Source organism: Bison bison, unplaced genomic scaffold (assembly GCF_000754665.1).
Source record: "Bison bison bison isolate TAMUID 2011002044 unplaced genomic scaffold, Bison_UMD1.0 scf7180017864197, whole genome shotgun sequence".
NCBI classification, from domain to species: Eukaryota; Metazoa; Chordata; class Mammalia; order Artiodactyla; family Bovidae; genus Bison; species Bison bison.
Genome location: NW_011494769.1, coordinates 1,630,570 through 1,644,482, shown reverse-complemented (window position 1 = coordinate 1,644,482; position 13,913 = coordinate 1,630,570). Strand labels below are relative to the sequence as shown.

Here is a 13,913-nt window from a genome sequence, read left to right as displayed (position 1 = left end):
TCCTTCTCATCTTAAAATGCATTTAGGGTGAACCATATGAAATTTTAAATCTTTGATCACATTTGATCTGCAAAAATGGCTTTTATTGTTGTTCAATCTAATTTTTCCTTCTAATTTCCTTGGTTTGTTTTTCTTTTTCTAGCTATTTATTTTGAATGCTTTATTTCTGACCTATCTTTTTTCTAATATAAACACTCAGGACCATGCATTTTAGCTATATCTCTGAATCTTAATAACCAGTATTGTTTGAATTGTTTCTCAACCCCATCATAATTTCATTCTTGATCCATTAGTTATCTTCAGGTGTGAATATAAATTTTAAAAAGCAAAGGAGATTTTTGTTATTGATAAATTACCTCTAACTTAATTTCACTTTAACCAGAGGATGTGGTCTGTACAAAAAATGGCCTGAAGTTTGTTGAGACTTTCAGGACCTTTGCTTTTCTTACATCTTTTAATATTGCTTGACTCTTAAAATTATATCCATGCGTGATGTTGATAAAAATAAAAGTCAATTAAATTTTATTATTAACATAGAAACCAATCTAAACTAGCACACTTTAAAGGGTGTCATCATCACCTGTATCAGTGATCCTAGACATGATTATATTATTTATTTATAGCCTATCATATTCTAAAAGGATTTAAGGAAGCACCCTTATGTTGCCTCCCTAGAGCCAACAAACTTAAAACCTGTACTGCTGCTGCTGCTGCTGCTGCTAAGTCACTTTCAGTCATGTTCGACTCTGTGAGACCCCATAGATGGCAGCCCACCAGGCTCCCCCATCCCTGAGATTCTCCAGGCAAGAACACCGGCGTGGGTTGCCATTTCCTTCTCCAATGCATGAAAGTGAAAAGTGAAAGTGAAGTCACTCAGTTGTGTCCGACTCCTCACGACCCCATGGACTGTAGCCTACCAGGCTCCTCCGTCCATGGGAGGAGGACCTACTACGGGATTTTCCAGGCAAGAGTACTGGAGTGGGTTGCCACTGCCTTCTCTGAAAACCTGTACTACCAACATAGAATACTTATGAAAGCCAAAGTAAAAATAGTACTAGAAAATGCAGGCAAATGTATCATCTTTTTGTTTTAATGTACAGTTTTCTCTTAGCACATCTTGAGGACGTGCATCTCTGAGCGTCTAGCTTAAGCTCATTTACTTTAATTACACAGCTGTGTCCCAACGGGACACAGACACACGGACGGACACACACACACACACACACACGTGCGAAAGGATGAGATGGATCTCTCCTAGCCCTCTGGGGGTTCAGGAATCACCCCTGCAGGAGAGATGAGGCTTCTGGTTGGAATCCACCTCCCCTTCTCGTTTAGGGTTCACACTAGTGGAGTTTTCATTGTTCTTATTCCTACTCCTGATGGTCATGATGATGGTGGTAATAGTACGGTGGCAGCAGCAGATATGTAGGCATCAGACGTGCAGCTAAACACGTCACAGATTATTTTAATTCTCACAGTCACCTTTTGAAATAGGTACTATTTGTTATTGTTATTCTCACCTTACAGATGAGGGAGCTGAAAAGAAGAAGCTTAGCAAGATGAAGGGACTTGCCCCGTGGATGAAGTGATGACTCAAAGAAAAAGAAAAAGTGGAGCCTGTGTGGTTTCCAGAAACCCCTGCTGAACCATGACATGACCACCTTCCATACTTAGATGAGTTGTGACTCTTGGTGCCCTGGGTTTGCTGGAGGAAGCGACTGATTGGAAGCCTTGAAACTGGCTTCTTGGTGGGTCTGAGACAAACACACACCAAGATCTCAGCCAACTGGTGTGACCTACTATGCTGGCCTGTGAGTCTAACTTTCTTTTCCGCATACCTTCAGCCTCTGAGGCTCAACCCTTACACTGGTGGTAAATGAACGGCTGTGTCCTACACAGCTGAACTTGACAGACCTCCACAGCCCAAGAGCGTAAGTAACACAACAAAAACATCATGTGGCCCGGTTTCTCCAATGCCTTCCTAAATCATTCTAAACATCGCATGCTTTCGGCATCTTGCTGCTATTCTGAATTACATTCTCTAAGCAACCATCTCCGTGTCTCATTTTTTCCATTAGTAAGATGATTATAAGTACAGAGTGAACTATTTATGATGAGGCCCAGCTCAAGCACTGTGGCTTTTGGTTGGCTTCATTTTAAATACATCTTTCTTTGTTAATTAATGTACCTTAGCCTAGGGTTGTAAGTAACACTCATTTATGTTTCTGAATTGAACAGGGAGGAAGAGAACCACACCCAGAGTTGAAAGATCCAAGATCTTCAGAACCAATACGCACACCACAACCATTTGAAAGTGAAGTTTAAAAGTTAGTATTTGTTTGGCGGATTCATTTTGATATTTGGCAAAACTAATACAATTATGTAAAGTTTAAAAATAAAATAAAATTGGAAGAATAAAAAAAAAAAAAGAAAATTAAAAAAAAAAAAAAGTATTTGTGTTTGCTGTAAACTAAGGAAGCTGTACAAGATGGTCTACAAGAGAGTCAAAAGTGATGTGATAATTAGGTCATGAATTAACCCCGTGGTCCTTGCAGCTCTATACCATTTTTAAAGAGCCCTCCCACCTTCTCACCTCCTAGGATATTTTACACATGAAAAATGTCTAATGTGACTAATACGGTACCTAGCATAAAAGTTAATGAATGAAAATGAAAACACTAAGACTCAGGTTATTTAGTAACCAGGGCCTGGAGCCAGACCCCAATTAAACCACTCTTGTGGTGAAGGAAGGGATCAAAATGCCCAATAGGTTCCATCTGGCTGCTCCTGTGGGTCAATCTAGAGCCCCACAGCCTCCCCACCTTCTCTCCCCAGCGACAAGGGACTGGGGCAGTCCTCTTCACGGGGTATAGAGAACTTCATGTAAGGGGCTTGGCAGTGAAAGAAATCAGCTACAAGCAAGCACCACTCCCCAGCCCTTCCCAACCCAACCCCTTTTGCCATCCATTGCCCTGGAGGGGCCATAGCCTTCCAATCCCATTTGTACCCCACTGAGGAGATCTGATAATGGTCCTGGCAGAGCCATGGCTTTTCAAAACTTCTGGCAGGGGCCTCGCTGACCCATAACTTGCCTACACACATGATTTCTTCTCAAACTGTCTTTGTAAATTGACCATGGCTAACCTTGTTGCCCTAATCAGATCAATCAGAATAACATTTCTTTAGCTGCCGCACGCTGGCAGCCTCCTGGGCTGAGGCGTGACTGTGAGTCAGGCTCAGATACTGAAGGCAGATTTTGGAATTTCCAATGGTCTCGGGTTTCCTTTGCTTTTATCACAGTTGGTGAGCTTTGTCGGGTTGTGTTTACAGCCATGCAAATAAGCCTCAGCTGGAGAGAAATCTGGTCAGGCTAAAGGAAATCAAGCTCTGGGACAAAGGGCATTTTATAAAAAATTATAAGTGTAGCCACAGTCCTGGGGTCAAGCCAGACTGTCCTAGGAAACACGTGGATGGCTTTGTCTGGTGTAACCTGAACTCTGGGCTTGGCCTCTGTACCCTAGAAACTCTATCAGAAGATGGAGGGGAGGCTGGAGGGCCACACCAGCTGATAGGAGCTGGTCAGCTCAGCCATTGGCTGCCATCACCAAAGATTTCTTTATTAAGTGGAGACAAGTGTGAGAAGGGAAATATTTCATCTTTGGGGGAAGAAACATTGTGTTTGAGAGGAGTCGATCCATGTTATTCACTGACTAAACAAGGTCCAAATCCGTGGTTTCATTCTACTCACACACTTGTACAAACTCAGCTTTCAAATGTATGTGTGAAGGTGTCCACATACAGGTATGATCTGATACTTTGCATCTGGAAAGCATCTTTAGAAATATCTGCTCCAGAGGCCATGACAGTTATCAAAACTAAGGCCAGAGAGGTTACATGACTGGACACAGTGGCTAACCAGTTACCTTCAAGACCAGACCACTGGAGCCCTTCCACTGTAGTTTTCCCCTATCAGACTTCCAGTCCTTCAAAACCCCAATACACAGAGAAACTTTATTTTAAAGTAACTCTCCAATACATTTCTGTCTCTTAAGACCATTGCTGTTTAGTCGCTTAGTCGTGCCCGATTCTTCGTGAACCCATGGACTCTAGCCTGCCAGGCTCCTCTGTCCACGTGATTTTCCAGGCAAGAACACTGGAGCAGATTTGCCATTTCCTTCTCCAGGGGATCTTCCCAACCCAGGGATCGAACCATGTCTCCTACATTGGCAAGCTGATTCTTTACCACTGAACCACCCAGAAAGGCCCCTTTTAAAATTAGGGGATTATTAAAACCCTAACAATTATTCCCTGAGCTCCCATATACCTGTGGCTCATACAACATGGTGCTTATGGTGTCAGGCAGTTTGATCTATGGGTCTGAGCACAAACATGTTGAATCACATGCCTTTGTCTTGTTCAGTCACTCAGTCATGTGTCACTTGAAGGTCACTCTTTGCGACCCCATGGACTGCAGCATGCCAGGCTTCCCTGTCTTTCACCATCTCCCCGAGTTTGCTCAGATTCATGTCCATTGAGTCAGTGATGCCATCCAACCATCTCATCCTCTGTCGCCCCCTTCTCCTCCTGCCTTCAATCTTTTCCAGCATCAGGGTCTTTTCCATCTGTCCATTTGCCCTCTAATAAATAAAACAAAAGTTGGTGACTCTTGAGTGTCCCCATCTGCAAAGGAAAAGTAATGACCATATCTTTGGAATTTATCTAATCAAAGTTTATCTTTTGATAGATGAAAGACCTAAGACCCAGAGAAGTTAAAGAATTTGCCCGAGATTCCATAGTTGGCTAAGTTCAGAGCCATAAGTAGAAACCAGGCCTACAGACAACAAAGCCAGCACTCTTTTCACAAAACAAGGACCAGAAAATACAATTCAGGCTTCTCCAAGTGAATATAAAGTCAGCACTTGTAGTTAAATTCAGACCAACAGACCTTTTGTCAAGTAATTAAGAGCACAGGTTGTGGGATGGTTGGTGGATTCATTTCCTTGCCACTTCAGAGCTGTGTGATGATGGGCAAGTTACATAAACCTCTAAACTCCAGCTTCCTCACCTACAAAATGGGAATAATCATAGAACGATCTCACTGGGTTCTTATGACAACTGGATAAGTTAAAAAATGCTAGGAGCATTAACCATTATTATTGCTATTGAAATCTTGTCACCTTCGCTTGAAAGATTCTACATAAATACTAGATTATTAAGGCTTCTGTCCATGTTAAGCACATATTTATGAACGTGTACACATGTGTGCATGTGGCATGGGGGCTGTTTTGACCTTTGACTATATCAGAGATATGTATACTTTGCAAAGCATTTATGTGTTCAGTTTTGCAAGCATCCATGTGACTTGGGTTTGTGACTTAAACACACATATAAGATCTTTGCTCATTCTTGTTATTTCCTCACATACTTCTAGCTTAGCACTGGAGGCCAGAGAAGTCACTGACACCATCAAAGTCCCTTCACTAATACTCATTCTCAAACCACTGTCTAGCTCCAGCCAGTTACAATCTTAGAAAAGGTCTAAGTATATATATAAATGTGTTAAGTACAAATGAATGAGGTCCAGAAAAATACAGGTGAGATTTCAAAAATTTTACTCTACTAGGAATAAAGGATAACATACTTAAAAAAAAAAAAAAAACACACAGATATTTAGAAGTGTTCTCTCATAGTACATCTCGTAACATCTAATCAATTTCTTTATTTTCCAACCAGAGAACCCTGAGTCCATATTCAAATACATCTTCACTCCCTTTAGGTATGGACAATGTAAAGAACTCTGTGTGTGTGGCGGCGGGTGGGGGGGGGGGGGGAAGGAAGGTGATCCCAGGATCAGTCTCAAAGGGGCTAAATCTAATACTTCATAAATTTTTATACTGCTGTCATTCATTCTAAGTACTGGAACTGTGCCTACTAATGATTTCTATTCTACTAATACCTATAAGTCTTTCTAGTATGCATTTGGCTCCCAATACTTTGAGCGGATAATTTGCTGTAAAATCTGGCCTCATGGTCCAAAATAAAGAAATTTAACAAGAAGAAAGGTAGTGCTGAGGGGCAGTTAACTTTCCTGTAGGTTCTACTGCCCCGGCTCTAGGACAGAAGCCACTTTAGCTCTGGAGCTCAGCATTCGAAGGTGCCCTCTTGTGGTGTGGGTAGGAACTGAACACCCTACAATCCTCGAGCTGGCTTGAGGCATAAACCCAGATTAAGTTACTGTTTAACAGCCAACAAGAGAAACATAGCTGAACTCCAAGAATAATACTCAAATTCAACATTCTGAAAGAATCATTGATATCCATACTTGACAAGTTCTAACAACCATTAAAAAAAAATAAGTAAATAAAGTAAAAGTACAGCTTAACTTTCTGGGCTGTCTTATTTCCAAATAAAATTTACAAGACAGAATTTTTGTAAGCTGGTGCTTGCCACGGAATAGAAGCTCCAGTTTGCTTTCAGTACATTTGGCCAGTCAGAGATCTTTAAACCGAAGAACAGGAAAGCCCAGATCATTCCAGGTATCACTCAAAGAATCTGGACATAGCTCTAATGACCTCAAGGTCATATATTGGTGTAATCGACACACGGGGCAAGTGATTTCACTCACTGCTATAGATGATAACCCCTAACCTCACTGCTCATTTTTCAAACACATGAGAAATAGAAAGGGCTGGGCAAATGCATTCCCATTCCTGGGCGGAGGGGGACGGGGAATAATGCACATAGCTTACCAAGGCGGTCCAGAGAAATTATCTTTGTACACAAAAGCTGAAATTATATAAACTTGGAAGGCAACAGGTTATGAAAACCCTATAAATTTACGTTCAGAATTCCAAATGATGTTCTCCTTCCACTCTTCTCCCCTCCCTACTAAACTGAGACACCAAGTCTGGGATTTCAGAGTTACAGCTACAATCCTGGCCAAAGTGACCCAATTACAACTGAAAGCTTTTGGCTCCAAAAAGTTTCAACAGACAAGCATCTGAGGGACCATCACCACCCCTCCCTACACCATCACCCCCACCAATGATCAGGGAATAGCCACTATCTCATTAATTCTTAAGAAATCGCTATTAAAATGGCCAAGGGAGAGGAATGATTTTTATGTATCTTACAGAGGAGGGAACAGGCACGAACATTATTCCTAATTCAAAGTAAGATCATGCCATTTCGACAGAGGAAGAACACTGGCAGGTCACGCTAATTTTCTGAATGCTGCTGGGCAAGTTTAGAGAGCAATTGGAAAGTTTATCGGGGTAGCTACTTTTCTGACAGGCACCAGGACAAAGAATCTCAGACGATGAAAGCAGGTTTCTGGCTCCTTGTCAAGATGCTGACCTGCCTTTCCCCAGAATACATGTAACTTAGAGTATAAATATGGGTGTACTGACGGTGAAAACTCTTACTTCACAGTGCAAAAAGACATACCAACCGCTGTAAGATGAACTACTAGATGTCTGTAGTATGAGCCATTAAAGGAAGCTGTGGAATTCTTCCACAAATACTGAAGAACAGGAATGATCTAGAGATGACCATTTGCAAAGTTTCAGGAATGGACACACTTCGATTTGAAGGCCCTCTAACAGTGGTTCCCAACCTTTTTGGCACAAGGGACCTGGTTTCGTGGAAGACAATTTTTCCATGGACTGGGGAGGGGTGGGGCTTGGAATAATTCAAGCACATCACATTTATTGTGCACTCTATTTCTATTATTATTACATTAGTTCCACCTCAGATCATCAGGCATTAGATCCCGGAGGTTAGGGACCCCTGCTCTACAAGGTTGCGGGAATCAGTGATGTTCAAGAATTTCTTTGCAAAGTTTTCATATTTGTTCATAAACTAAGAGATTATTACATTTCTAGAGAATACTTAAAAGTACTTTCACAATCATGATTTCATTTTATCCTCAGAACAACCCTGAAGGGTTGTTATTCCCTATTTTGTAGAGAAAGAATTAGTGTGTACAAGTTATACGACTTGCCCTGAAAGCTATCTGAGAGCAAAAAAATAGGAGGTGGTATTAAGCATTAGTGGTACAGACAAGAGATGATGTTTTGAGCTCTGGTTCTCAATTTGGTAAATGTTACGTTTGTCAGGGCACAATGGTCTCAGGTCACAAATGAGGAAGGCTCATGTCTGAGTATGCAATTAAGAATTTGTCATAGTTAGGGTCAAAGGAAAACAGTTCCAATTCTCCATATTCTTTTATAGTTGGACTTATACCTAAAGTGTCTTTTTATTCAAAGATTTGGATTCTTATTGAAAGACCCTGAAGAAAACTCTGGATAATTTTACCATGTAGGACACATTTTAGATTTGCACAACTGTAGCTGTATCTTGTTGATGATTCTAACAATGGTTATTCTCATTTATAAATGTCAAAATCAATTACTCTAGTAAAATCTATCATCTTTAAGTATGGCAAATTACTGTTTAAATTAAGGAAAAGTGGAGGCACATACTGAGGCTCTTCTACATCCTCTCAAGGTTCTATCATTATCGATGACTTCCTGTGAAAAGCGTACAAACCCTAGAAGTCATCTTTATCTTTCTAGATCTCGTTTCTTATGGGCCAAAATGAAGGTACTGAATTAGCTGATCAGGAAGGCTCCTTCTAATTCTTGGACTGTGTCTAATTAGAAAACAGGATCCTGGCCCAGTTTAAGAAGATATGTATCAAAAAGAAAAGAAAAGAAGCTATGTATCTGTTTACTTAAAACTACTGCCAGTGGTGGGAACTGTTATAAAAGATGGAAGTAGAAACTCATATCTGAGTTTACCAGAACCATGACAATTTGAACAGTTCTCAACTAAAAATGTGGGATACATAGACGGATGCAAACCAGCTCTACTTAAGAGATGCTCACGTAGATGTCTCTGTCTAGCACAGTCCGAGAGGCCGAGGTTCAGAATGCTGAATTCTTAAAACTCCAACATATACTCCACCTTTGGTCACCATAAAAAGATATATTTGGCAAGTGTTTCCTGGTCATATTGTATGAGAACCATTCTGTGGTTAGGCTAACAAAGCTGGCCTCCAGTACTCAAAGTCCCAGTTGCTCACAATTGCTAAAATTCACTTTCATCTTCATTCTCAGAGAAAAGAAAAAAAAAAAAAATCTGACTTTCAGAAGAGACTGAGGGATCCATCTTAATGTTGGAAATCTGGTCATGGGCACAGAGGGAAGGCGTATAACAGGCAGGTTCAGAGTTTTCTGGCATTGACTCATTATTTTCTTTAAAACTTAGAATATCTCAGCTCTAAGGTGGGACACAAGTTCACTGCAGACTTCAGGCAGCCTCAAGACCATCAAAACCCTGTAGTTATTTTATTGTTTAGTCGCCAAGTTGTATGCAACTCTGCAACCTCATGGACTGTAGCCCACCAGGCTCTTCTGTCCATGGGACTTCCCAGGCCAAAATACTGGAGTGGGTTGCCATTTCCTTCTCCAGGAGCTCTTCCCAACCTAGTGATCAACCATGTCTCCTACTTGGCAAGTGGATTCTTTGCAACTAAGCCACCAAGAAAGCCCAGTAGACCTACCTTTAAAGAAAAAATAGTGACTTCACATGTGCACAGATTCTTTGGGGGTAACAGCAACCTTACTGTTCAGAAAGAGTAAAGAGCTTGAATGAAGGATATTTTACCCCTTAGAAAAACAAACACATCAAGTATTAACTGCCTTAGTGAAAATCCTTTGTTGACGAGGCAACCAATTATAAGAAATAAGAATAAACTAAAAAAATAATGCTTTCATGTTTCAAAAACAAATGCTTCAATGCTTTAAAAATTCTCATTCACCCAAATAGAAAGAATTAGCTTTATGAATAAATAACATGTAATCAAGCATCCAGAGAGAGGAAAACACAATGAGTAACAGCAATCTTAAAAGAAGAAGAGAACAAAAGTAAATTTTATATGATATTGGGTAAGAAAACATTCAGTGGATTTCCTGGATGGTCAGAGAAAACTTCCTGGAAGAGGCAATAAGATTTCACCTTTGGAATACAGAGATTCTGGTTCTGCCTTTTGTATAGAAAAAGTAGTCTTCCGTTCCTATAGACGGCACTTAAAAAGCAAGTTGGCCTGCAAAGCACATTATTTACACGTCATAGGATTCTAACCGCACATGTATATATTTCATAGTCTATCATTTGACTTCTTGCCTGTAACTAAGTTGTTTCATGCCATGTGTCCTCTTAAAAGATTTGTTCTGATATTTAATTATAATTGGGATCACATTTTTTATCAGGAAAACTGATAAATTCCATCAAACAAAACAAAAAATCCCATCAAACTTAAGAGGTAAAAAACTTTGATCATGATTTTCATGTATAATTCAAGTCAGTGGTCCAATCTGACTTGATTAAACAGAAAATTACATTCAGACTTTTGCCATTTCCCCCATTATGAGGCATAGCAGATTTCTCAATCATAATGGTATTTGAGATACCAACCAATGCATGCACCTCAGTGTATAATTTAAGAATGAAGAGTTGATGAAACTCTCATTCGACATTACACACTTTGAAAACACTTCTGCCAATCCTCTTAGATTTGAATTTCACAACAACCTGATAGCTCAGGTAGACTCAGATATTGTTAATCCTGTCTTAAAGAGAAGGGAAAATATGGCCTGAAGAAGGGAGACAAGCTGCCCAAATCACATCATAAATCAACAGCAGAACCAAGTACTGCAAAGCTGACCCTTGAACAACTAAGGAGTTAATTTGCATATAGCTTAGAGTCAGCCAACCATGGACTGTTTAGGACTATATTATTTACTACTGAAAAATATCCACACCCAAGTGGACCCGTGCAGCTCAAATGCACACTGGTCATGGGCCAACTGATTTTCCTCAACACCATCTATGTTGTCATCACAACACAAAGGCAGAGAGAGAGCAGCAGTGGCAGCAACAGTGGCAAAACGAGGGCAGCAATCACCAGTTGGGGGCTGACTGGGTGCCAGGCATCGTGGTGGCACGCTGTGTAGGCGACCTCACTTGATTCTTTCTTAGAACAATATGGATAGCGGGGCGAGGCAAGTGAAGGGCCTTTGACTTGGGTCACACAGTCAGTGCAAGGCACACTGGTCACTCGGCTCCACACCTGTCTGCCTGCTTGGTCTTGCTCTCTGATGGGTGGCTCATGGCCTCAGATTTTTAGCCCTCAAGCCTGCTCAGAGGTCACCTTCTCCATGAGGACTACTCTGAACATGCTGTATTCAAACCTGTAACCCATCCTCCCACTCCTCCCAAAGATGATCCTCCTTATGCTGCTCTTATCACATGACTTGACTTTTTGCTTTTGATGTTGATTATTAATATAATGTTTGTTTTTGATGTTGATTGTTCATATAATGTTTTGTTTTTGATGTTGATTGTTAATATAATCTGCACAGGGCAAGGCAATATAATCTGTTTTGTTTTTTATGTTGACTGTTAATATAATCTGTTTTGTTTTTTCACCAACATACCCAGGTGCTCAGACAGTGCTATCCAATAGAACTTTCTATAAAAGCAAAAATGCTCTTTAATCTGCTGTATGGTAACAACTAGCCAGAAGAATAAAACTGAGAAGTGGCAAATGCCACTTGAAGAACCAAATATTTAAATTTATCTAATGTTATGACTTAACCTTGTCACATGTGGCTACGGAATACCCTACTGGATAGCATGGGCCTAAAACAAAATCTAGCACAAATACACTCTCAATAAATAGTTGTTCAATGAATGAATTTATAAACAAGTAAGGCATATTTTCCACATAGCCTACAGACCACTTTTCACTAAATTAGTTTTTTTTTTTTAATAGAATTAATGGCTGGAAAAAAGTTCAGATTAAGAAAACAGTTTGAAAATTCAGACAATATGACCAAAATAGTAAGTACAGATTTCTCAAAATATTGGCTCCTTGATGTCATATGTGACTCAAAACCTTCCAAAACATTTTTTTGAAAACAGAGGGAAAGCAAACCAGTAGCACATAATGAAACCCCATTAGGACAAAAAACAGTGATATAGTTATGATTACTATAGCCAGGCAATACCTTTTTGACCTTGTTTTTTTTCTCATAGGTCTCTGAGAGAGGTTTTTTCTTCTGCTGAGGTGTGTCTTTGGAGAATAAATACTCAAATTCGCTAGTATCCCGAATATCAGGTTCTTCTAAGGAATCCCATAAAGTTGGCGTAGAATTTTGGCTTAAAAGAGAAAATGGCAAGTTAAACGTAAGAACCAAAGAAAAGAGAACAGAATACAGTGACATCCTTAATTCATTTTTTAACTCCTTTAAAAACTCTAATGAAGCTTGAAGAAAAGCTTTTTATGATTATACATTTTTAAATCAAAATATACTACAAAGCATTAAAGCAAACAGAGGTTTCCAAAAAAGAATGGTCCTTGTGCGAGTACATGTTGTTTCGAGAAAGAACCAGAGAAACCCCGTGGGGCCAGAGCGCCTGGGGTGTGTGAGCTGCCCCTCCCTCAGTCTGTGGCATTTTCATGATGGGTAAAATGGGCATCGTATAAAGGCTGGAAGTGAAGGGAAAGGGAAAGTGTTAGTCGCTCAGTCCTTTGCCACTCTTTGTGACCCCACAGACTGTAGCCCGCCAGGCTCCTGTGTCCATGGGATTTTCCAAGCAAGAATACTGGAATGGGCGGCCATTTCCTTCTCTAGGGGATCTTCCTGTTCCCTGGGACTGAACCATGGTCTCCTGCATTGCAGGCAGATTCTTTACCATCTGAGCCACCATTCTGAGACATTCCATGGGATAATTCCCAAATATAATGAAAATGGAGTCATAAAGTGAGGATTTATCCTCTTGTAGATTTTTTTCTACTTATTTCAAATATGGTTTTCGGGTTTAGCTCACATCAACTAAGTACAGGACTCAAATACGTATATAAATTCATATATATATATATATATATATACGAATAGGCTGTGCTCATTTAGAATATTTGATTTAAAATACACTATCTCAACAGTAGTATTAATAAAAACAAACAATGCCATTGCACCAGCCCCTACGGAGATCAGCTAAAGCACCCATGTGGAGACTGTTTTGTTTGTTTGCTTTTTTCTCTCTCTAAAAACAGATACAGCCTAGTTTTGAAACAAAGGGAGGAAAGAAGATATGGGAAATCAAGTTCAAAAGAACTGCCTCTGAGAATGGCCTTAGATGGATTACTATTCAGGCTCCTTTTAGTCAGAACATATTTTCTAAATATCTACTTCCTTAACTTACTTTCTCAACTTACTTTCTCACCTTATTTTTAAACGCATTTAATGCCCAAAGACAGTTTACAACAAAGTCTTATCTACACATCAAATAGACACATCAAATGGGCATGTTTGTTATGATCCATAATATCTACAAATACTTATTTTTGTTTCAATATCTATTTTCCCAGTGAATGAAAAGGAAAGAAACTACTATTACATAGTGTGGTCCGTACAGTTTTTTGATACGAAATGACAATTTTTTTTGCATTTGAAACTGTTGGCAACACTGTCTTTTCAGGCCTGACTGTTCACATTTTGCTGTGTGTCAGCCTTTCCTGTGAAATATGACATTTGGCTTCTTGCCCATAACAAAACTGAACATTTGCTTTTCTCCACTTTTTGTGTTTTCCTATTACAAATAGCTGTGAAAAGAAGAGAAGCGAAAAGCAAAGGAGAAAAAGAAAGATATAAACATCTGAATGCAGAGTTCCAAAGAATAGCAAGAAGAGATAAGAAAGCCTTCTTCAGCGATCAATGCAAAGAAATAGAGGAAAACAATAGAATGGGAAAGACTACAGATCTCTTCAAGAAAATCAGAGATACCAAAGGAACATTTCATGCAAAGATGGGCTCGATAAAGGACAGAAATGGTATGGACCTGTC

At 39.8% G+C, this 13,913-nt stretch overlaps 1 protein-coding gene across 1 annotated transcript in view; it reads right to left on the bottom strand.

Moving 5' to 3' along the window:
• Nucleotides 1-13,913, bottom strand: part of FMN1 (formin 1) — a 340,200-nt gene that overhangs the window by 220,483 nt on the left and 105,804 nt on the right. The window contains exon 7 of the mRNA XM_010844210.1: nt 12,075-12,225. Coding sequence (XP_010842512.1) covers nt 12,075-12,225 — 151 coding nt within the window. The remainder of the gene's footprint in view (nt 1-12,074; nt 12,226-13,913) is intronic.